This window comes from Paramisgurnus dabryanus, chromosome 18 (assembly GCF_030506205.2).
Source record: "Paramisgurnus dabryanus chromosome 18, PD_genome_1.1, whole genome shotgun sequence".
Lineage (NCBI taxonomy): Eukaryota > Metazoa > Chordata > Actinopteri > Cypriniformes > Cobitidae > Paramisgurnus > Paramisgurnus dabryanus.
In genome coordinates this window covers 5,086,054-5,109,549 of record NC_133354.1, presented here as the reverse complement: position 1 = coordinate 5,109,549, position 23,496 = coordinate 5,086,054, and the positions used below count along the sequence as shown (strand labels likewise).

Here is a 23,496-nt window from a genome sequence, read left to right as displayed (position 1 = left end):
CGTCATAAACTCGTCAGAGACGTATAAATTGGACTTTATAAGTATGCAGTTTGTATGGTGAAGTATGATCTACCTCACTGTTCTGCAGGCCACGCCTCCATCTTTAACTAAACTCATAGCTTCTTCATACAGAGCTGCAGGTTTTAAGAGGTGTACCGTGTCCTCCAGAGAAAGTGCTTCAAATAACTACAGAAGAAAATGAAAAACAGATTAAATGATTTAAGACTTTCTAAGATCAAAGTCTAAGGCATACTCATATCATACCTATATAGTGACCTCTTGTGGCTACATATTGTGCCTTTAAAGACATAAAAGCAGAACACCCAAAGTGCTGCTACAACGACTGAATGACAGTTAAAGTCTGGTGTGACCAAAACTATATAACACCTACATTTCATCAAAAACAGTTTTAAGTGTGTTCACATGTTTCCTGACCTCAGCTGCAGAGAAAAACGAGTCATCTGACGTGACCGTCGTAGCATCATCATCATCTTGAATCGGGTGAGAACTTCCAAGTGTGGGCAGGATCAGGGTTCCTTCACTCTCTGCATACAAACGGACACTCATGTAAACTGCTAAAACATCACAAAGATAATGTAACCATGAGTGTGTGTGTGTGTTACCCAGGTCAGCGAGCAGACTGTCAGGCGGGATGGTGCTGCCGAAATCCTCCTGCAAGTGATACGCTCGGTGGAGTAAAGACTCGAGCTTCACCGCAAACTGATGATTGCGAAGTTCAGGCTGCAGCAATGACAGATGAAGATGAATGAATGAAACCCACAAACCATCAAAAACGCAAGACACAGTACTTGATCATCAATATGTAACCAACAAAATGCCAACAAAGTATCTTCAACAATAGCTAGACAAAAAACAGTAACTAACTTTAAAGGGTCATTCACACTATAAATATAACTTTATTAGAGTTCACACTAATGGATGATAATGTTAAGTTGGATGAAGATGACTTCCTTTTCCTTTAAAGGGGACAGAGAATGAAAAAGCATTTTTACCTTGTTGTCTTTGTTGAATAATGGTAGTCTACCCACATTCACAAACATACAAAAAGTGCTCAACATGCTAAACATCTCAGTCTCATAGAAATTCCTCTTTTAGAAATGTCAGCCAGAAAACGGCCCAATCTGAAAAACTGATGCTTATGACATTACAGGCATCCCACTGCCCCTCAACTTTAAAATAATTGGCTACATTATTAGAGTGACAGCAACTTCAGCCAATCAGTAATGAGATTGCAAGTTAAGCCAGTAGGGGGAGCCAAATAGGTGCAAAACCACTTGTTTAAAATCCCCCACCCTAATAAAGCTATCTGAGAGAGGTTTATAGGAAGCTTCTAAGGCATTACAGACCCAAACAAAAACATTTTTGTCTACATGTCACATCACAGAACAAGGATAAATACCCCGTTCAATCATTCTATGTCTGATAGGAAAAGGATGTTTTTCTCTATGTTGCTTCATATTTTTACTACTCCTACAATATACTCCTATTACGTAATGCTGATGTATTTTTAATTATGCTGCTATTGTTTTAGTTAACATTTCTGTATGATTTATTTCTCTGCTAAACTCTTCACCTTCAGTTAAGAATATTGGGCAAACTGGTTTTTCTCTCTTCTATTATGTTAGTGAGGCCCGCCTCACATCCTGTGTCTTACATATACTTCCATGTATTATCAATGATTAATTGCCTATTATCCTATGCACGTACACATATAGTCATTAATAGTTTAAACACCTGCATGCAAGGTTATTATGTCATCACAGTTTAATGTATGTGTGTTAACTCACTTTGTTCATATAAAAGGCTCACGGAGAGGGAGCCAAGAGAGAGAGACGGTTCGAGTGCGCTTAATTGATAAGACTCTCTAGCTCTCTCCCTCGCGAGAAAAACTTGGTCTGTGGTCTGATTGTGTCATTATTGAATTTTGAATAAAGGGTCAAATAAACCCAACAATGTCACCTTTAAATTTTCAATGCCGAACATCTTTTCTCTGAAATTTATCCCAACTATATCGCTCCTTATCACTATAGGTGTGTTGTAGTCAAAATGATTTTAAAACGATATAGTTATCGCACCAAACTGACCTTATTTTATGTCAATGTCTACAATAGCGCCCCCTACATCAACATTCTTGATTCTTACCGAATGGTGCTCTACGAGTTCGGATCCCTCTGGGACGAGACTGCTAGCAGATGAAGTGCCCGAATGAGTTGTGTGTCTGATGTTTAGCGCCCTTTCCCACTTACGCAGAGCTTCCTCAAACAACTCCATACCTGCAGGAGGACAAGACGGCAAAACATTGAATCTCTAAACATCTGTGATACTACACATATTGTGAAACTTCAAAAAGGGTGAGTGCACTTCAGATGATAAAATATAACAGCGTTATGATTTATTTTCAATACTTTTTCCAAAATTTGCTAAATTCCCAGTGTTACATTAATGTTATGCCATAAGATTAATTGCGATTAATCGCATACAAAATAAAAGTAATTTTTTGCATAATACATCTGTGTGTACTGTGTGTAATTATTGTGTATATTTAACCACACACACATACATAAATTCATGTCGGATTTTTTTTATTTATATATAAAAAAAATATTTATATATATAAAATATAGAATATATAAAAATATAAATATATATACACACATATAAATGTTTCTTAAATATATACATGAATGTGTGTGTATTTATATATACATAATATTTACACAGAGCACACACACTCATATATTATGCCAAAAATCACTTTTATTTTGTATGCGATTAATCACGATTAATCTTTTCCCAGCCCTAAAAAATATATAAATAAAGAATGAGTGAGTATTTCAAAACTTCTGACCGGTACTACATCACAAATAAATAAAATTACCCATGAGATAGAGGTTTTCAGCGTTAGCATCTTCGCCAATTCCCATTTCCTCTGCTACTGGCTCCGCCTCCCACGGCATTCCCACTGCATTTACTGATTGGTTGGGAGAGGAAGGGCCTCGCATCTGAAACACAACCAATAATGTTTATTTTTTTGTTAGGCGTGCTCACAACTAATAAGAGATAATGAGTGAACATTATTATGGAATGTCAAATTGATACAGGAAGTTATCAAATAAATAAATACACTGTTGTGATTTGAAATTATGAAATATTGTGAAGACAGTGATCCAAGCTCATGTATGTAGAAAATATTAAAATGCCCAATGACAAGTATCCTGGAAAGGCGCATATTGTAATAAACAAAAGTGTTTAGGTGTAACGCACCGAGGCGATACTATGTGAAGAGCTGGAGCGTTTACTGGGAGCGATAGATGAGACGCCACTGAGCGTGTCATTACTGCGAGTACTGGGACTCATCATCTGCCTCGCTGAAACCGGACCTGCAAACAAACAAATCAACTTTTAACTAGAGCCTATTCATTTATTTTAGGGCTGTCAAATGATTAATCGCGATTAATTGTGATTAATCGCATACAAAATAAAAGTTTGGGTTTGCATAATATATTTTTGTGTGTAATAATTATGTATATAGATAAATACACACATACATGTATACATTTAAGAAAAAAATAATATATAAAATATATTGAAATCTAAATAAATAGCTATATAGATGTAAATGTTTCTTAAATACATACATGCATGTCTGTGTATTAATAATTACACACAGTGCACACACATATATTATGCAAAAACAAAAATTTATTTTTTATGTGATTAATCGCGATTAATCTTTTGACAGCCCTAATTTATTTACATAGCAACATCTCAGTACCACTCAACCCACCCTGATGAACATCAGCACAAATCACGCCAGTGTGCACAAAAAAAATCAACAAAACAAAATTACTACCGGCAAGATGGAAAGAAAAACTGACATGCTTAAAAGGTAAACGTGTCAACATCATCACCTCTCTTGAGTGAGGAAGGTCTGTGGGTTCGGAGAAGCTGTTCAGGAATGACCACAGGTTTCTGCTCATCTTTACCGGCCACCTGTTTCCTCTTCCTGCCCCGCCTCTTTAACTGATGTGCGGTCAGAGCCAAAGCGACACTGCCCAGCGCCGTGGCGAACAGAACCTTCTTCAGACTTGGACTCAACTTTAACTGAGAGAATATAGACTGACAGAGAGACAGACAAATCAAAGAGGGAATAGTAAATACATGATTTTAGCATGGAAAAAGAGGAATAAATTTTTTTTACAACATTGCCTTGTTTTAAAATAATGCATTGTTGCACTGTTTCAAAACCAATAACTATGACGTTTATGAGATGTTAGATCGCAAAAGTTAGAGAGAGAGAGACAATTGAGTTTTTCATTTTAACAAACCATTATCATGGCGATAAGTTTTTGCATTTCATCAGCTCATTTGCACACACACAAAAAGTCACAATTTTGCTCACACCTACAAAGTGTCAATTTTAACATGCTATAATAAATTATCTGTGGGGTATTTTGAGCTAAAACTTCAAATATGCACTCTGGAGACACCAAAGACTTATTTTACATTTTTAAAAAGTCTCATAATATGTCCCCTTTAATAAACAAGTAACAAATAAGTTACGTACCTGTCCGAAGGTGGAATACAGGAACACGGGTATCTCAGCCACCGTCATGGCTAAGGCTTGCATGATGGACATGCCCTCTGCACTTCTGATTGACATCTCAGCTCCGCCCCTCTCTCCTACAGACGTGTTCACATCAGAGTCCCTTCAAACAGATCTGGGAACAGTTGGAGCTGGAGAAAGAACTCAGTTCTGGCTTTGACACTGACTGGAGATCAGCAGGACTCATCTAGCGCATGTAAGCGCTCATCCAAAAACCAAGTTTTGAATTCCACTTCACAGCGTTCTTCATTTTTGTTGCCTTGGGGTGAGAACACAGTTTATGAGATATATATGGTTTACACCAGAAGCTTTGTTTACATAAACAGACTTAAATATAAAATGAAAAAAAAAAACATCTGTCAGTAATGGAATAAAGAAACTACATAGTCTTTAAAGCATTTCAATACAACAATATACTTCAATAACCAAGTTTCCACTTAACCAGATGTAATAAGGCATCAAATGTGAGACAGTCGTACACAAAATACAGAAACAGAATGCAAACCACATGATGAATAATATGACAGCTACATCCAATTATAGCTGACAAAACTAAACATTCAAGGTTTTTCAAAAATAGGATGACAATACGAGGCTGAATCCAGCTCCCGATTCGCCAGCTCCTTATTCGCCTAACTATCCGTTCCACCTTAAAAAATATCAGAGCGCTTCAAGCTCCTCCCTTGCAATGTCATTGGCTGTGTATTTAAAGGAACAGTTACCACAAAAATTTGAGACTTGTCAGCCTTCGGTTTGAACAGAAAATAGTCAGAAACCTGTAAAATATTTATTACTTTTATTTGTACATGTTTATTTCAAATGAAATGTGTGTCTACAGCATATTGACTTTAATCACTTTAAATGTAAACTGCACATAACCGACGAGATCAACTTCCACTTTAGCCAGTCTACCGTTTCATATCATTTTCATGTAATATATATTCAATATCATCTGCAGAAAACCACCCGCTATATTAACCATGTAGTGCACATATACAGGGACGTATTATGACTTTGATGGAGAGAGAGAGCGACGTGTGTTCGATAGAAACCGAGTTAGGTTTCCACCGCACATGATGCTGCACTCATATGGTGTAAATAATTTCCCGACTTACAGAATTCACGTGAATGTGAAACTCGGAAAGCTTTGATAATACATAGGATTCAAGTTTAATTTCTTCGCTTAACCTAGGGATGTTTGTCCATGTTTAATATCGTTGTGGTTTAATATTGATAAAAACCCGCAAACCCATTTGTTTTGAAAATCTAAGGATCTTTATATTTATTTATGTTATAAGGCTGGTAAATAGTTTTCTGTCTATTCGTTTTGCTAAACGTTCTGCTTAATTTAAGCGAGTCATTTTAATAATGTCTCTTGTTCTGTTTTAATAAAAAAATAATAATGAACAAATAGTAAGAATTCGTAGAACTAAAAAATTATGTCTTTCATTAATTTATGTTATAACGCAGATACCATCCGTCAAATTCGTTTTAATAAAACAAGCTGTTTAATATAAAGTTTGTCATTGTACTATTTTATTGGTGTTTAGTTTTTCGTTAAGAATAATAATGATCAAACATAAAAAACATTTTAAGAAATGGAAACATTCATTTATTTAACTTTAAAAATAAAAGGTAATCTACTACAGATTCCTGTAATAACTTCAAAAAATTAAGGGTTCTCAAAAAAATCTCAACGTAGGGTGCTAGATAAAGTCCCTCTCTAACGAATTCCAGCGTTTCATCCATTTCTGATATTTTCTCTTTTATATATCATCCACAGAAGAACGCCTCCATTACTATGCTATATTAGTCAATATAGCACATTGCACATGTCATAACTTCAAAAAATTAATGCTTCTCAAAAAAATCTCAACGTAGGGTGCTAGATAATGTTCCTCTCTAACAAATTCCAGCGTTTCATTCTATTCTGATATTTTCTTTCATATTTCATCCACAGAAGAATGCCCCCATTATTATGCTATTTTAGTCAATAAAACACACTGCACCTGTCATAACTTCAAAAAATCAACAGTTCTCAAAAAAAGCTCAACGTAGGGTGCTAGATAAAGTCCCTCTCTAACGAATTCCAGCGTTTCATCCATTTCTGATATTTTCTCTTTTATATATCATCCACAGAAGAACGCCTCCATTACTATGCTATATTAGTCAATATAGCACATTGCACATGTCATAACTTCAAAAAATTAATGCTTCTCAAAAAAATCTCAACGTAGGGTGCTAGATAATGTTCCTCTCTAACAAATTCCAGCGTTTCATCCATTTCTGATATTTTCTCTTTTATATATCATCCACAGAAAATGCCTCCATTATTATGCTATATTAGTCAATATAACAAACTGCACCTGTCATAACTTCAAAAAATAAATGGTTCCCAAAAAAATCTCAGAGTAGGGTGCCAGATAAAGTCTCTCTCTAACGAATTCCAGCGTTTGATCCATTTCTGATATTTTCTCTTTTATATATCATCCACAGAAAATGCCTCCATTATTATGCTATTTTAGTCAATATAACACACTGCACCTGTCATAACTTCAAAAAATCAACAGTTCTTAAAAAAAGCTCAACGTAGGGTGCTAGATAAAGTCAATTTCTAATGAATTCCAGCGTTTCATCTATTTCTGATATTTCCTCTTTCATATTTCATCCACAGAAGAATGCTCCCATTATTATGCTATTTTAGTCAATATAACACACTGCACCTGTCATAACTTCAAAAAATCAACAGTTCTCAAAAAAATCTCAACGTAGGGTGCTAGATAAAGTCCATCTCTAATGAATTCCAGCGTTTCATCCATTTCTGATATTTCCTCTTTCATATATCATCCACAAAAGACTGACACCCTTTCCTGTAATAACTTCAAAAATTTAAGGGTTCTCAAAAAAATCTCAACGTAGGGTGCTAGATAAAGTCCATCTCTAATGAATTCCAGCGTTTCATTCTGTTCTGATATTTTCTCTTTCATATTTCATCCACAGAAGAATGCCCCCATTATTATGCTATTTTAGTCAATAAAACACACTGCACCTGTCATAACTTCAAAAAATCAACAGTTCTCAAAAAAAGCTCAACGTAGGGTTCTAGATAAAGTCCATCTCTAATGAATTCCAGCGTTTCATCCATTTCTGATATTTCCTATTTTATATATCATCCACAGAAGACTGACAACCTTTCCTGTAATAACTTCAAAAAATTAAGGGTTCTCAAAAAAATCTCAACGTAGGGTGCTAGATAAAGTCCCTCTCTAACGAATTACAGCATTTCATCCATTTCTGATATTTCCTCTTTCAGATTTCATCCACAGAACAATGCTCCCATTATTATGCTATTTTAGTCAATATAACACACTGCACCTGTCATAACTTCAAAAAATCAACAGTTCTCAAAAAAATCTCAACGTAGGGTGCTAGATAAAGTCTCTCTCTAATGAATTCCAGTGTTTGATCCATTTCTGATATTTCCTATTTTATATATCATCCACAGAAGACTGACAACCTTTCCTGTAATAACTTCAAAAAATTAAGGGTTCTCAAAAAAATCTCAACGTAGGGTGCTAGATAAAGTCCCTCTCTAACGAATTACAGCGTTTCATCCATTTCTGATATTTCCTCTTTCAGATTTCATCCACAGAACAATGCTCCCATTATTATGCTATTTTAGTCAATATAACACACTGCACCTGTCATAACTTCAAAAAATCAACAGTTCTCAAAAAAAGCTCAACGTAGGGTTCTAGATAAAGTCCATCTCTAATGAATTCCAGCGTTTCATCCATTTCTGATATTTCCTATTTTATATATCATCCACAGAAGACTGACAACCTTTCCTGTAATAACTTCAAAAAATTAAGGGTTCTCAAAAAAATCTCAACGTAGGGTGCTAGATAAAGTCCCTCTCTAACGAATTACAGCGTTTCATCCATTTCTGATATTTTCTCTTTCATATTTCATCCACAGAAGAATGCCTCCATTATTATGTTATTTTAGTCAATATAACACACTGCACCTGTCATAACTTCAAAAAATCAACAGTTCTCAAAAAAAGCTCAACGTAGGGTGCTAGATAAAGTCTCTCTCTAATGAATTCCAGTGTTTGATCCATTTCTGATATTTCCTCTTTCATATTTCATCCACAGAAGAATGCCTCCATTATTATGTTATTTTAGTCAATATAACACACTGCACCTGTCATAACTTCAAAAAATAAACAGTTCTCAAAAAAATCTCAACGTAGCGTGCTAGATAAAGTCTCTCTCTAACGAATTCCAGCGTTTCATCCATTTCTGATATTTTCTCTTTTATATATCATCCACAGAAGAATGCCTCCATTATTATGCTATTTTAGTCAATATAACACACTGCACCTGTCATAACTTCAAAAAATCAACAGTTCTTAAAAAAAGCTCAACGTAGGGTGCTAGATAAAGTCAATTTCTAATGAATTCCAGCGTTTCATCTATTTCTGATATTTCCTCTTTCATATTTCATCCACAGAAGAATGCTCCCATTATTATGCTATTTTAGTCAATATAACACACTGCACCTGTCATAACTTCAAAAAATCAACAGTTCTCAAAAAAATCTCAACGTAGGGTGCTAGATAAAGTCCATCTCTAATGAATTCCAGCGTTTCATCCATTTCTGATATTTCCTCTTTCATATATCATCCACAAAAGACTGACACCCTTTCCTGTAATAACTTCAAAAATTTAAGGGTTCTCAAAAAAATCTCAACGTAGGGTGCTAGATAAAGTCCATCTCTAATGAATTCCAGCGTTTCATTCTGTTCTGATATTTTCTCTTTCATATTTCATCCACAGAAGAATGCCCCCATTATTATGCTATTTTAGTCAATAAAACACACTGCACCTGTCATAACTTCAAAAAATCAACAGTTCTCAAAAAAAGCTCAACGTAGGGTGCTAGATAAAGTCCATCTCTAATGAATTCCAGCGTTTCATCCATTTCTGATATTTCCTATTTTATATATCATCCACAGAAGACTGACAACCTTTCCTGTAATAACTTCAAAAAATTAAGGGTTCTCAAAAAAATCTCAACGTAGGGTGCTAGATAAAGTCCCTCTCTAACGAATTACAGCGTTTCATCCATTTCTGATATTTCCTCTTTCAGATTTCATCCACAGAACAATGCTCCCATTATTATGCTATTTTAGTCAATATAACACACTGCACCTGTCATAACTTCAAAAAATCAACAGTTCTCAAAAAAATCTCAACGTAGGGTGCTAGATAAAGTCTCTCTCTAACGAATTCCAGCGTTTCATCCTGTTCTGATATTTTCTCTTTTATATATCATCCACAGAAGAATGCCTCCATTATTATGCTATTTTAGTCAATATAACACACTGCACCTGTCATAACTTCAAAAAATCAACAGTTCTCAAAAAAATCTCAACGTAGGGTGCTAGATAAAGTCCATCTCTAATGAATTCCAGCGTTTCATCCATTTCTGATATTTCCTATTTTATATATCATCCACAGAAGACTGACAACCTTTCCTGTAATAACTTCAAAAAATTAAGGGTTCTCAAAAAAATCTCAACGTAGGGTGCTAGATAAAGTCCCTCTCTAACGAATTACAGCGTTTCATCCATTTCTGATATTTCCTCTTTCAGATTTCATCCACAGAACAATGCTCCCATTATTATGCTATTTTAGTCGATATAACACACTGCACCTGTCATAACTTCAAAAAATCAACAGTTCTCAAAAAAATCTCAACGTAGGGTGCTAGATAAAGTCTCTCTCTAATGAATTCCAGTGTTTGATCCATTTCTGATATTTCCTCTTTCATATTTCATCCACAGAAGAATGCCTCCATTATTATGTTATTTTAGTCAATATAACACACTGCACCTGTCATAACTTCAAAAAATCAACAGTTCTCAAAAAAATCTCAACGTAGCGTGCTAGATAAAGTCTCTCTCTAACGAATTCCAGCGTTTCATCCTGTTCTGATATTTTCTCTTTTATATATCATCCACAGAAGAATGCCTCCATTATTATGCTATTTTAGTCAATATAACACACTGCACCTGTCATAACTTCAAAAAATCAACAGTTCTCAAAAAAATCTCAACGTAGGGTGCTAGATAAAGTCCATCTCTAATGAATTCCAGCATTTCATCCATTTCTGATATTTCCTATTTCATATATCATCCACAGAAGACTGACACCCTTTCCTGTAATAACTTCAAAAAATTAAGGGTTCTCAAAAAAATCTCAACGTAGGGTGCTAGATAAAGTCCATCTCTAATGAATTCCAGCGTTTCATCCATTTCTGAAATTTCCTCTTTCAGATTTCATCCACAGAAGAATGCCCCCATTATTATGCTATATTAGTCAATATAGCACATTGCACATGTCATAACTTCAAAAAATTAATGGTTCTCAAAAAAATCTCAACGTAGGGTGCTAGATAATGTTCCTCTCTAATAAATTACAGCGTTTCATCCTGTTCTGATATTTCCTCTTTTATATATCATCCACAGAAGAATGCCTCCATTACTATGCTATATTAGTCAATATAACACACTGCACCTGTCATAACTTCAAAAAAGAAACAGTTCTCAAAAAAAGCTCAACATAAGGTGCTAGATAAAGTCCATCTCTAATGAATTCCAGCGTTTCATCCATTTCTGATATTTCCTATTTCATATATCATCCACAGAAGACTGACAACCTTTCCTGTAATAACTTTAAAAAATTAAGGGTTCTCAAAAAAAGCTCAACGTAGGGTTCTAGATAAAGTCCATCTCTAACGAATTCCAGCGTTTCATCCATTTCTGATATTTCCTATTTCATATATCATCCACAGAAGACTGACAACCTTTCCTGTAATAACTTTAAAAAATTAAGGGTTCTCAAAAAAATCTCAACGTAGGGTGCTAGATAAAGTCCATCTCTAATAAATTACAGCGTTTCATCCATTTCTGATATTTCCTCTTTCAGATTTCATCCACAGAACAATGCTCCCATTATTATGCTATTTTAGTCAATATAACACACTGCACCTGTCATAACTTCAAAAAATAAACGGTTCTCAAAAAAATCTCAACGTAGGGTGCTAGATAAAGTCCATCTCTAATGAATTCCAGCGTTTCATCCATTTCTGATATTTCCTATTTCATATATCATCCACAGAAGACTGACACCCTTTCCTGTAATAACTTCAAAAAATCAACAGTTCTCAAAAAAATCTCAACGTAGGGTTCTAGATAAAGTCCATCTCTAATGAATTCCAACGTTTCATTCTGTTCTGATATTTTCTCTTTCATATTTCATCCACAGAAGAATGCCCCCATTATTATGCTATATTAGTCAATATAACACACTGCACCTGTCATAACTTCAAAAAATAAATGGTTCTCAAAAAAATCTCAACGTAGGGTGCTAGATAAAGTCCCTCTCTAACGAATTCCAGCGTTTCATCCATTTCTGATATTTTCTCTTTTATATATCATCCACAGAAGAACGCCTCCATTACTATGCTATATTAGTCAATATAGCACATTGCACATGTCATAACTTCAAAAAATTAATGGTTCTCAAAAAAATCTCAACGTAGGGTGCCAGATAAAGTCTCTCTCTAATGAATTTCAGCGTTTCATTCTGTTCTGATTTTTCCTCTTTTATATATCATCCACAGAAGAACGCCTCCATTATTATGCTATATTAGTCAATATAACACACTGCACCTGTCATAACTTCAAAAAATAAATGGTTCTCAAAAAAATCTCAATGTAGGGTGCCAGATAAAGTCTCTCTCTAACGAATTCCAGCGTTTCATCCATTTCTGATATTTTCTCTTTTATATATCATCCACAGAAGAACGCCTCCATTACTATGCTATATTAGTCAATATAGCACATTGCACATGTCATAACTTCAAAAAATTAATGGTTCTCAAAAAAATCTCAACGTAGGGTGCTAGATAAAGTCCCTCTCTAACGAATTCCAGCCTTTCATCCTGTTCTGATATTTTCTCTTTTATATATCATCCACAGAAAATGCCTCCATTATTATGCTATATTAGTCAATATAACACACTGCACCTGTCATAACTTCAAAAAATAAATGGTTCTCAAAAAAATCTCAACGTAGGGTGCTAGATAAAGTCCCTCTCTAACGAATTCCAGCGTTTCATCCATTTCTGATATTTTCTCTTTTATATATCATCCACAGAAGAACGCCTCCATTACTATGCTATATTAGTCAATATAGCACATTGCACATGTCATAACTTCAAAAAATTAATGGTTCTCAAAAAAATCTCAACGTAGGGTGCTAGATAAAGTCCCTCTCTAACGAATTCCAGCCTTTCATCCTGTTCTGATATTTTCTCTTTTATATATCATCCACAGAAAATGCCTCCATTATTATGCTATATTAGTCAATATAACACACTGCAGTTATGACATGTGCAGTGTGCTATATTGACTAAAACAGCATAATAATTGAGGCGTTCTTCTGTGGATGATATATGAAAGAGGAAATATCAGAGGAAGATAAAACGTTGGAATTCGTTAGAGAGGGCTGTATCTAGAGCCCTACGTTGAGATTTTTTTGAGAACGGTAAATTTTTTTGAAGTTATTACAGGTAAGGTTCTCAGCCTTCTGTGGATGTTATAGGAAAGAGGAAATATCAGAAATGAATAAAACGCTAGAATTCTTTAGAACGGGACTTTATCTAGCACCCTACATTGAGATTTTTTGAGAACTGTTTATTTTTGGAAGTTATGACAGGTGCAGTGTGTTATATTGTCTAAAATAACATAATAATGGGGGCATTCTTCTGTGGATGAAATATGAAAGAGGAAATATCAGAAATGGATCAAACGCTGGAATTCATTAGAGATGGACTTTATCTAGCACCCTACGTTGAGATTATTTTGAGAACTGTTTATTTTTTGAAGTTATGACAGGTGCAGTGTGTTATATTGACTAAAATAGCATAGTAATGGAGGCATTCTTCTGTGGATGATATATAGAAGAGGAAATATCAGAACAGAATGAAACGCTGTAATTTATTAGAGAGGAACATTATCTAGCACCCTACGTTGAGATTTTTTTGAGAACCATTAATTTTTTGAAGTTATGACAGGTGCAGTGTGTTATATTGACTAATATAGCATAGTAATGGAGGCGTTCTTCTGTGGATGATATATAAAAGAGAAAATATCAGAAGAGGTTGAAACGCTGGAATTCGTTAGAGAGGGACTTTATCTAGCACCCTACGTTGAGATTTTTTTGAGAACCATTTATTTTTTGAAGTTAGGACAGGTGCAGTGTGTTATATTGACTAATATAGCATAATAATGGAGGCATACTTCTGTGGATGAAATCTGAAAGAGGAAATTTCAGAAATGGATGAAACGCTGTAATTTATTAGAGATGGACTTTATCTAGCACCCTACGTTGAGATTTTTTTGAGAACCCTTAATTTTTTGAAGTTATTACAGGAAAGGTTGTCAGTCTTCTGTGGATGATATATAAAATAGGAAATATCAGAAATGGATGAAACGCTGGAATTCGTTAGAGATGGACTTTATCTAGAACCCTACGTTGAGCTTTTTTTGAGAACCCTTAATTTTTTGAAGTTATTACAGGAAAGGTTGTCAGTCTTCTGTGGATGATATATAAAATAGGAAATATCAGAAATGGATGAAACGCTGGAATTCGTTAGAGAGGGACTTTATCTAGCACCCTACGTTGAGATTTTTTTGAGAACCGTTTATTTTTTGAAGTTATGACAGGTGCAGTGTGTTATATTGACTAAAATAGCATAATAATGGAGGCATTCTTCTGTGGATGATATATAAAAGAGAAAATATCAGAACAGGATGAAACGCTGGAATTCGTTAGAGAGAGACTTTATCTAGCACGCTACGTTGAGATTTTTTTGAGAACTGTTGATTTTTTGAAGTTATGACAGGTGCAGTGTGTTATATTAACTAATATAACATAATAATGGGAGCATTGTTCTGTGGATGAAATCTGAAAGAGGAAATATCAGAAATGGATGAAACGCTGTAATTTATTAGAGATGGACTTTATCTAGCACCCTACGTTGAGATTTTTTTGAGAACCCTTAATTTTTTGAAGTTATTACAGGAAAGGTTGTCAGTCTTCTGTGGATGATATATAAAATAGGAAATATCAGAAATGGATGAAACGCTGGAATTCATTAGAGATGGACTTTATCTAGCACCCTACGTTGAGATTTTTTTGAGAACTGTTTATTTTTTGAAGTTATGACAGGTGCAGTGTGTTTTATTGACTAAAATAGCATAATAATGGGGGCATTCTTCTGTGGATGAAATATGAAAGAGAAAATATCAGAACAGAATGAAACGCTGGAATTCATTTGAGATGGACTTTATCTAGCACCCTACGTTGAGATTTTTTTGAGAACCATTTATTTTTTGAAGTTATGACAGGTGCAGTGTGTTATATTGACTAATATAGCATAATAATGGAGGCATTTTCTGTGGATGATATATAAAAGAGAAAATATCAGAACAGGCTGAAACGCTGGAATTCGTTAGAGAGGGACTTTATCTAGCACCCTACGTTGAGATTTTTTTGAGAACTGTTGATTTTTTGAAGTTATGACAGGTGCAGTGTGTTACATTGACTAAAATAACATAATAATGGAGGCATTCTTCTGTGGATGAAATATGAAAGAGGAAATATCAGAAATGGATCAAACGCTGGAATTCATTAGAGAGAGACTTTATCTAGCACACTACATTGAGATTTTTTGAGAACCATTAATTTTTTGAAGTTATGACAGGTGCAGTGTGTTATATTGACTAAAATAGCATAATAATGGAGGCGTTCTTCTGTGTATGATATATAAAAGAGAAAATATCAGAAATGGATGAAACGCTGGAATTTGTTAGAGAGGAACATTATCTAGCACCCTACGTTGAGATTTTTTTGAGAACCATTAATTTTTTGAAGTTATGACATGTGCAATGTGCTATATTGACTAATATAGCATAGTAATGGAGGCGTTCTTCTGTGGATGATATATAAAAGAGAAAATATCAGAAATGGATGAAACGCTGGAATTCGTTAGAGAGGGACTTTATCTAGCACCCTACGTTGAGATTTTTTTGAGAACCCTTAATTTTTTGAAGTTATTACAGGAAAGGTTGTCAGTCTTCTGTGGATGATATATAAAATAGGAAATATCAGAAATGGATGAAACGCTGGAATTCATTAGAGATGGACTTTATCTAGCACCCTACGTTGAGCTTTTTTTGAGAACTGTTGATTTTTTGAAGTTATGACAGGTGCAGTGTGTTTTATTGACTAAAATAGCATAATAATGAAGGCATTCTTCTGTGGATGAAATATGAAAGAGAAAATATCAGAACAGAATGAAACGCTGGAATTCATTAGAGATGGACTTTATCTAGCACCCTACGTTGAGATTTTTTTGAGAACCCTTAAATTTTTGAAGTTATTACAGGAAAGGGTGTCAGTCTTTTATGGATGATATATGAAAGAGGAAATATCAGAAATGGATGAAACGCTGGAATTAATTAGAGATGGACTTTATCTAGCACCCTACGTTGAGATTTTTTTGAGAACTGTTGATTTTTTGAAGTTATGACAGGTGCAGTGTGTTATATTGACTAAAATAGCATAATAATGGGAGCATTCTTCTGTGGATGAAATATGAAAGAGGAAATATCAGAAATAGATGAAACGCTGGAATTCATTAGAGATTGACTTTATCTAGCACCCTACGTTGAGCTTTTTTTAAGAACTGTTGATTTTTTGAAGTTATGACAGGTGCAGTGTGTTATATTGACTAAAATAGCATAATAATGGAGGCATTTTCTGTGGATGATATATAAAAGAGAAAATATCAGAAATGGATCAAACGCTGGAATTCGTTAGAGAGAGACTTTATCTGGCACCCTACTCTGAGATTTTTTTTGGGAACCATTTATTTTTTGAAGTTATGACAGGTGCAGTTTGTTATATTGACTAATATAGCATAATAATGGAGGCATTTTCTGTGGATGATATATAAAAGAGAAAATATCAGAAATGGATGAAACGCTGGAATTTGTTAGAGAGGAACATTATCTAGCACCCTACGTTGAGATTTTTTTGAGAACCATTAATTTTTTGAAGTAATGACATGTGCAATGTGCTATATTGACTAATATAGCATAGTAATGGAGGCATTTTCTGTGGATGATATATAAAAGAGAAAATATCAGAAATGGATGAAACGCTGGAATTCGTTAGAGAGGGACTTTATCTAGCACCCTACGTTGAGCTTTTTTTGAGAACTGTTGATTTTTTGAAGTTATGACAGGTGCAGTGTGTTTTATTGACTAAAATAGCATAATAATGGGGGCATTCTTCTGTGGATGAAATATGAAAGAGAAAATATCAGAATAGAATGAAACGCTGGAATTCATTAGAGATGAACTTTATCTAGCACCCTACGTTGAGATTTTTTTGAGAACCCTTAATTTTTTGAAGTTATTACAGGAATCTGTAGTAGATTACCTTTTATTTTTAAAGTTAAATAAATGAATGTTTCCATTTCTTAAAATGTTTTTTATGTTTGATCATTATTATTCTTAACGAAGAACTAAACACCAATAAAATAGTACAATGACAAACTTTATATTAAACAGCTTGTTTTATTAAAACGAATTTGACGGATGGTATCTGCGTTATAACATAAATTAATGAAAGACATAATTTTTTAGTTCTACGAATTCTTACTATTTGTTCATTATTATTTTTTTATTAAAACAGAACAAGAGACATTATTAAAATGACTCGCTTAAATTAAGCAGAACGTTTAGCAAAACGAATAGACAGAAAACAATTTACCAGCCTTATAATATAAATAAATATAAAGATCCTTAGATTTTCAAAACAAATGGGTTTGCGGGTTTTTATCAATATTAAACCACAACGATATTAAACATGGACAAACATCCCTAGGTTAAGCGAAGAAATTAAACTTGAATCCTATGTATTATCAAAGCTTTCCGAGTTTCACATTCACGTGAATTCTGTAAGTCGGGAAATTATTTACACCATATGAGTGCAGCATCATGTGCGGTGGAAACCTAACTCGGTTTCTATCGAACACACGTCGCTCTCTCTCTCCATCAAAGTCATAATACGTCCCTGTATATGTGCACTACATGGTTAATATAGCGGGTGGTTTTCTGCAGATGATATTGAATATAAATTACATGAAAATGATATGAAACGGTAGACTGGCTAAAGTGGAAGTTGATCTCGTCGGTTATGTGCAGTTTACATTTAAAGTGATTAAAGTCAATATGCTGTAGACACACATTTCATTTGAAATAAACATGTACAAATAAAAGTAATAAATATTTTACAGGTTTCTGACTATTTTCTGTTCAAACCGAAGGCTGACAAGTCTCAAATTTTTGTGGTAACTGTTCCTTTAAATACACAGCCAATGACATTGCAAGGGAGGAGCTTGAAGCGCTCTGATATTTTTTAAGGTGGAACGGATAGTTAGGCGAATAAGGAGCTGGCGAATCGGGAGCTGGATTCAGCCTCGTATGACAATTCTCCATCATGCAGGATCAAAATTACTGCAAAGCTTATCATATAAGTCAGATATGATGGTCACGTGGGCAGCTGTTTTATCACAAACTGCAGTGCTGAGCAGCACGTTTATTGACAGAGTTTGTTTGTTTTTTATACTCATCTGATACACCCTGACCCTCTGTGTCTATGTCCTTAAACACCAGCAGCACATTAGCTTAGCTAAATACAGACGCACCAACAGATTTAAACACAGTTACCTCTCAAACAAGCATTAATGCACGATTAAAGTGACGATTAAAATAAGATTTAACCCCAGCACTGAAAAAGAAACAATCTTAAAACAGCTCACTCACTCACTCCTTGTTAGGAAGGACATTTTCATTCCGCATTGCACAGCCACAGACAAACCTGTGATTTCCTGATAGGCGGGGTGTGATTTTGACTGACAGACAATACACCTATGGCTGCATTAGACCACTGAGCGGTAACCAATCAGATAGGAGAATGGAGAGACGCAACTCATTGACTACCCAATCACATCAACAGTCGTGACTTTTCTCTCTCTGAATTGTGGCGCTGACAGCTTTGCCGATGCTAATAACTCCACGATTTACAAAAAAATAAAAAAAAAAACTCCACTATTTCTAAAATAAATACTAAATGCTGTTTTTGGTATTATTAATATTAATATGCTTTATTAGTAATATTAATAATAAAAATAATACAATTTTGTTATTCTGCCAACGTTAAAAATGTATATACTAAATTAAAAATTAAAATATATATGCTTTTAGTGTTAATACCATGGCAATTGTTTTTTTTTTTAGGAAATAATGAAAGTTTATTCTCTTAGTTTGAAGTCCTAAAGCAACTTGTTCAACTTGTTTAACAATAAATCAAATAATCTTAACCAATAAAACTGACCTCTATTCAAATTAAGAGTATTACAAGTTTTTTATGAAAGTTTAATCTTTTTAAAATCTTTTTTTCCTATATCACTCACGCAGGCGGAACTAAAGTTACAGTCGCGTTTCCCCGTAGGAACGTAAATATCAGCGTACTAAGAAATGTGAGAAGGCTAATCGAGCAGCTAATTATATGGTTATCTATTGTTTACATTCTTTAAACATATTAATGCATATGTATATTTAAAAGTAGCATATACATAATGAAAAAAGAAAGCCTATAATGATGTAATGACCGCTTTGATATAACTTTGTTAATGATTAATGATTTTTACACTACGTTTTTATTGTGGTGATATCATCTTCGCATATTCTAATCTAATTGAATTGGCTTGTTGAATTTTTATATTTCCTTAGAAAAGGAGAAAGTTTCCTGTTCAGCCGATCACATGGGTTGGATCTTCAGCCGCAACAAGACATGAAGCTCGTGGTATCACACTTCAGATCCCATATTATGAAGCACAATAACTAGAGGTTTGGTGTGGGGGCCATAAATAATGACTCCTGCCAAATGTATCACTCCCCTCATTCTCTATAGTATGATTGAGTTTAGTATTATGATGAGATTATAAATTGGGATTTTTTAAAGAGGCAGCAGTGGAGTCATAATCTGGCAGGGAGTCAACATTTGGCACAACATGGGAAAGAAATCTGTCATGATCTTTCTTTATTTACTTTTAATGAACCTCTCAACCTTGAGCTCTTTAATGATTTATCTTGTCTTTCATCCCTCAGAGGTGTCACTGGCTTTGCCTCCTTCTTCTGTCTTTCTGCCTGTTGATATGGTACAATCATATGACCAGATTTGGGTTTGTCATCAAGCGGGGTCTTCGTGGTTACATGAGGGTTCCATCGAGCAGTTACGCGAGTTCATATGCAAGTTGCACTTTATCTTGTTTTGGTCTCTTTAATGCTTTGTACAGTTTAGTTTGAAAATGCACTTCATGGCCAAATGTCTTGACTACATGCATTATTAACAGAAGCATAATATCTGTTACTATCAAACTATGTTACAAAGAGTATGAGAGAAAGTTTCTTTCAATCCTGTGACTGTTAACAGAATTGACATTGACTATTAGGAAATCATCATTTTCATCTATATAAGACGCTTTTTACAGAAAATTTAATATTGTTGTGGCCTATAACATCTTGTGATCCATGACAATGAGTACCAAATTGTTAAAAAAATAACCATTAAAAAAACTACAAATGACCAATTATATAATCACCCTGGTATCGATGTACTTGACTGAGCTTCACAAAGTTGCACCCATGTTTACATGTGATACGATTGAAAGCTTCCCTAAAGAGTTAAAGCTATTTTAAAAGTGGTTTTGAAAGAAATTATTTATGCAGGTGTGATTGTGATGTTCCGGTCTTTACATCCAGTTGGTCATGTAGTGTGTATTCACGTTTCAGACTTTCCTTACACCTTTATCCTTTTCAGTCGCTAAAGTTCCATTGCGGAAGTTGTGCCATAGTGTCCAGTTCAGGACAGATGCTAGGTGGTGGGCGGGGTCAAGAGATTGACAGACAGGATTGCGTGATTCGCATGAACGCAGCGCCCACAGTGGGATACGAGGCCGATGTGGGGAGCAAGACCAGTCTGCGTGTCGTCTCGCACACCAGCGTGCCACACCTGGTACGCAAGCAGGGGTTTTTCTTCGAGAAAGAGGCGGACACTCGATACGTCGTGTGGGGACCCGAGATAAACATGAGGCAGGATGGAAAGGGAAAGGTTTTCAACATGCTTGTGAAGCTGGCCAGGGCGTACCCTCATACCCAAATCTACTACGTTACTAGAGAAAAGGTTCAGTACTGTGATGACGTGTTTCAAAATGAAACTGGGAAAAACAGGTACAAGGACACATTCTCATTTCTTCTTATTTCATTGCTCGAGTCTTATAATTTATCAAATTGATTATTTACAAAAGAAATAATTTTTTCTCTCATCTCTCAGGATGAAATCAGGAGCATACCTCAGTACTGGGTTTTTCACTTTGATTTTAGCTATGGAGGCGTGTGACAGTACTCTGGTTTATGGCATGATTGACGGCTCTTATTGCAGGTGAGCTTCACTTACATCACTGAAAATGAAGTTTTTCTTTAAAAAAAATTATTAATTAACAAAAAACCCTTTTAAGTATAAACATTAGTACAAGGCTTTTGCTTTTGGAAGTATGTAACTCTTATAAAGTCCACTATCCTCTGTAACATCTGTTATGATTTGTTTGTAGTCAACCCAACCGCTCATCTGTACCGTACCACTACTATGAGGTGTCCCGTCTGGACGAGTGTCGCATGTACCACGCTCATGAGCATGCTAAAAGGGCTGGCCATCGCTTTATCACAGAGAAAGAGATTTACAGACGCTGGGCATCGCAGGGCAAACTGCACTTTATTTATCCATCCTGGTGAACACGAACGCATCAAGAATGAAAGTTACAGGCAAATAGATAATGTAACCAAATAAACTTATTCATTCATTCATTCATTTTTTTAGGGTTTATGTGAAATTTTAAATAACTATTTATTTCCTATAGCAGAAGTTTATGCTATTATTTTACTTCTAGCGCTGTCAGCATGATTTTAACTCATGCTCATCTCACTTTACATTTTGTGTGGTTACATTTTTTTTATATAAGAAGCCTTTTGCGTTTCAATGCTTTATCATATTGTCGATTGTGTCAATTGAATCGTTTGTCGATCTGTTGTGCATGTTATTTGACATCTGGGTTATTTTAATAGAAAACCACATGAACCTCCTGATCTAATTTTAACGTTTAAACTTTGCGTTACTTATAAATAACAATGTTATTTGCATAATTATGTAATACTATTGCTAGTCAAATGGTATTTTACTACATTACATCACATGTTACTGCTTATAAAACATAAAGAACTGACTGCTGTCCCTCAATGGAAACCAAGAGATTTAAAGCTTTTTTTGCACTTAACAATAATACATTAGTGCGTTTACAGAATGCTAATATTCTTTCCCTAAAATTAAGACTTCTGCTGTGATCAATGACATAATAAGTGCTGTTTATGGTCCAAAAAATACAATTGATGCTTAGATGTTGCACAGTGATATCAAATTTATAATCCGTTTTTTTTAAAAAGCCCACTTCAAATCAAATGACATCAAATGCCTTATACTTTTGCTTAGGTTGCACTTTTTTATTAATTTCAATATTTTGCTTTTAGTGAGTGTTTATAGAGAAATTGCTGAAATATTTGCTGTGGTGTCAGTACTTTCATGATCGTTTGAATAATTATTGAATGTGTCCACTATTTTATCGTATTTTTCTTGCCATTGTCGCCTTGAGGATTTGTAAGGCACTATTCTTTATGAAGCTGCTTTGAAACAAGATAGATTGGTGCATTTTAATCCCCTGCGGGGAAATTTGTTTGCAGGAGCATCTTAACATTACCATACAATACAAAAATATAAACATGTAATATGTATACTGGAAGGTCTTTAACTGTATTGTAAAAACCTAAATACTGTACATATTTGCCTGAAACATTTCAAGTCGATGCTTTTTTCTGTTTAATTTTAGTTTCTTATTCAGGTGAAATGAAAGGCTGTGGTGCTTTGTTTATGTCTTAACGTTTCTGTAAGGCAACTGTTTTCAGTTACACTGACTAGATTATTTTTAAGCATTTCATGTGTTTACAGATACTTCTCATGCTTGTCTGTTGTTTTTCTCTGTAACAAAAAAACTACTAACGAAAAAAAAACTACTAAACTGTAAATTATATGATTTTTAAATAAATACATAATGAGGTCACATTTTATTTGGATGTCTCATTTATTTCAAGTTTATTTGGTTACATTATGTATTTGTTCTGTCTTTATGCTATGCTTTTTGGGGTCTAAAATAACTTGATAATTTTAACAAATTAACTAAACCTGAAATCCTGAAATATAATTTAAAATAAATATTCATATTCATAATATCATAAAATATTATATATATATATATAAAGGTCACATTTTAATGGGATGTCTTATTTATTTAAAGTTTATTTGGTTACGTTATATATAATTTAAAATAGAATAAACAATAATGAAAGTTTTTTTTAAGTTTATTTGGTTACATTATCTATTTGTTCTGTTTCTATGCTATGCTTTTTCGAGTCTAAAATAACTTGAATATTTTAACAAATTAAATAAACAAGTCCTGAAATATAATTTAAAATATAATAAACTATTCTTTAATTATTTAAATGCCTACCGGTATATCAAATATTTGGGAATATATATTTGCATATTGTTTTAGGT

General features: G+C 34.2%; 2 protein-coding genes across 10 annotated transcripts in view; one reads left to right on the top strand and one right to left on the bottom strand.

Moving 5' to 3' along the window:
- Positions 1-18,673, bottom strand: part of miga2 (mitoguardin 2) — a 34,065-nt gene extending 15,392 nt beyond the window's left edge. For 2 of the 4 annotated variants that reach the window (XM_065243770.1, XM_065243771.2), the window contains exons 1-8: positions 4,589-5,210; positions 3,933-4,140; positions 3,286-3,401; positions 2,900-3,023; positions 2,164-2,294; positions 624-741; positions 436-545; positions 74-186 (exon numbers count right to left, since the gene is read on the bottom strand). In XM_065243770.1, the coding sequence (XP_065099842.1) occupies positions 74-186; positions 436-545; positions 624-741; positions 2,164-2,294; positions 2,900-3,023; positions 3,286-3,401; positions 3,933-4,140; positions 4,589-4,684 (1,016 nt within the window). In that variant the 5' untranslated portion in view covers positions 4,685-5,210. Of the gene's footprint in view, positions 1-73; positions 187-435; positions 546-623; positions 742-2,163; positions 2,295-2,899; positions 3,024-3,285; positions 3,402-3,932; positions 4,141-4,588; positions 5,211-18,596 lie in introns of those variants that run through there. The other 2 variants (XM_065243768.1, XM_065243769.1) reach the window with 2 other exon arrangements.
- A 614-nt stretch (positions 18,674-19,287) lies between these two features.
- On the top strand, positions 19,288-23,004 carry st6galnac4 (ST6 (alpha-N-acetyl-neuraminyl-2,3-beta-galactosyl-1,3)-N-acetylgalactosaminide alpha-2,6-sialyltransferase 4). Of its 6 annotated transcripts, none has more exons than XM_065243775.1 (6): positions 19,288-19,344; positions 19,566-19,638; positions 19,944-20,084; positions 20,656-21,065; positions 21,169-21,276; positions 21,446-23,004. In XM_065243775.1, exons 2-6 carry the CDS (start codon positions 19,627-19,629, stop codon positions 21,624-21,626), a joined length of 852 nt encoding a protein of 283 aa, XP_065099847.1. In that variant the 5' UTR covers positions 19,288-19,344; positions 19,566-19,626; the 3' UTR covers positions 21,627-23,004. The 6 variants fall into 6 exon arrangements, with proteins under 6 accessions (XP_065099847.1, XP_065099848.1, XP_065099849.1 ...); XM_065243776.1 differs by having other exon boundaries at positions 19,294-19,312; XM_065243777.2 differs by having other exon boundaries at positions 19,298-19,344; positions 19,566-19,682.
- Positions 23,005-23,496: the final 492 nt, after the last annotated feature.

What these genes read in the sequence shown, in the direction of transcription:
- st6galnac4 (XM_065243773.2), top strand. An exon ending in AACAAGACATGAAGCTCGTG is followed by an intron (nt 19,639 to 19,943) that starts GTATCACACTTC and finishes TTCATCCCTCAG; the next exon opens with AGGTGTCACTGGCTTTGCCT. An exon ending in AATGAAACTGGGAAAAACAG is followed by an intron (nt 21,066 to 21,168) that starts GTACAAGGACAC and finishes CTCATCTCTCAG; the next exon opens with GATGAAATCAGGAGCATACC.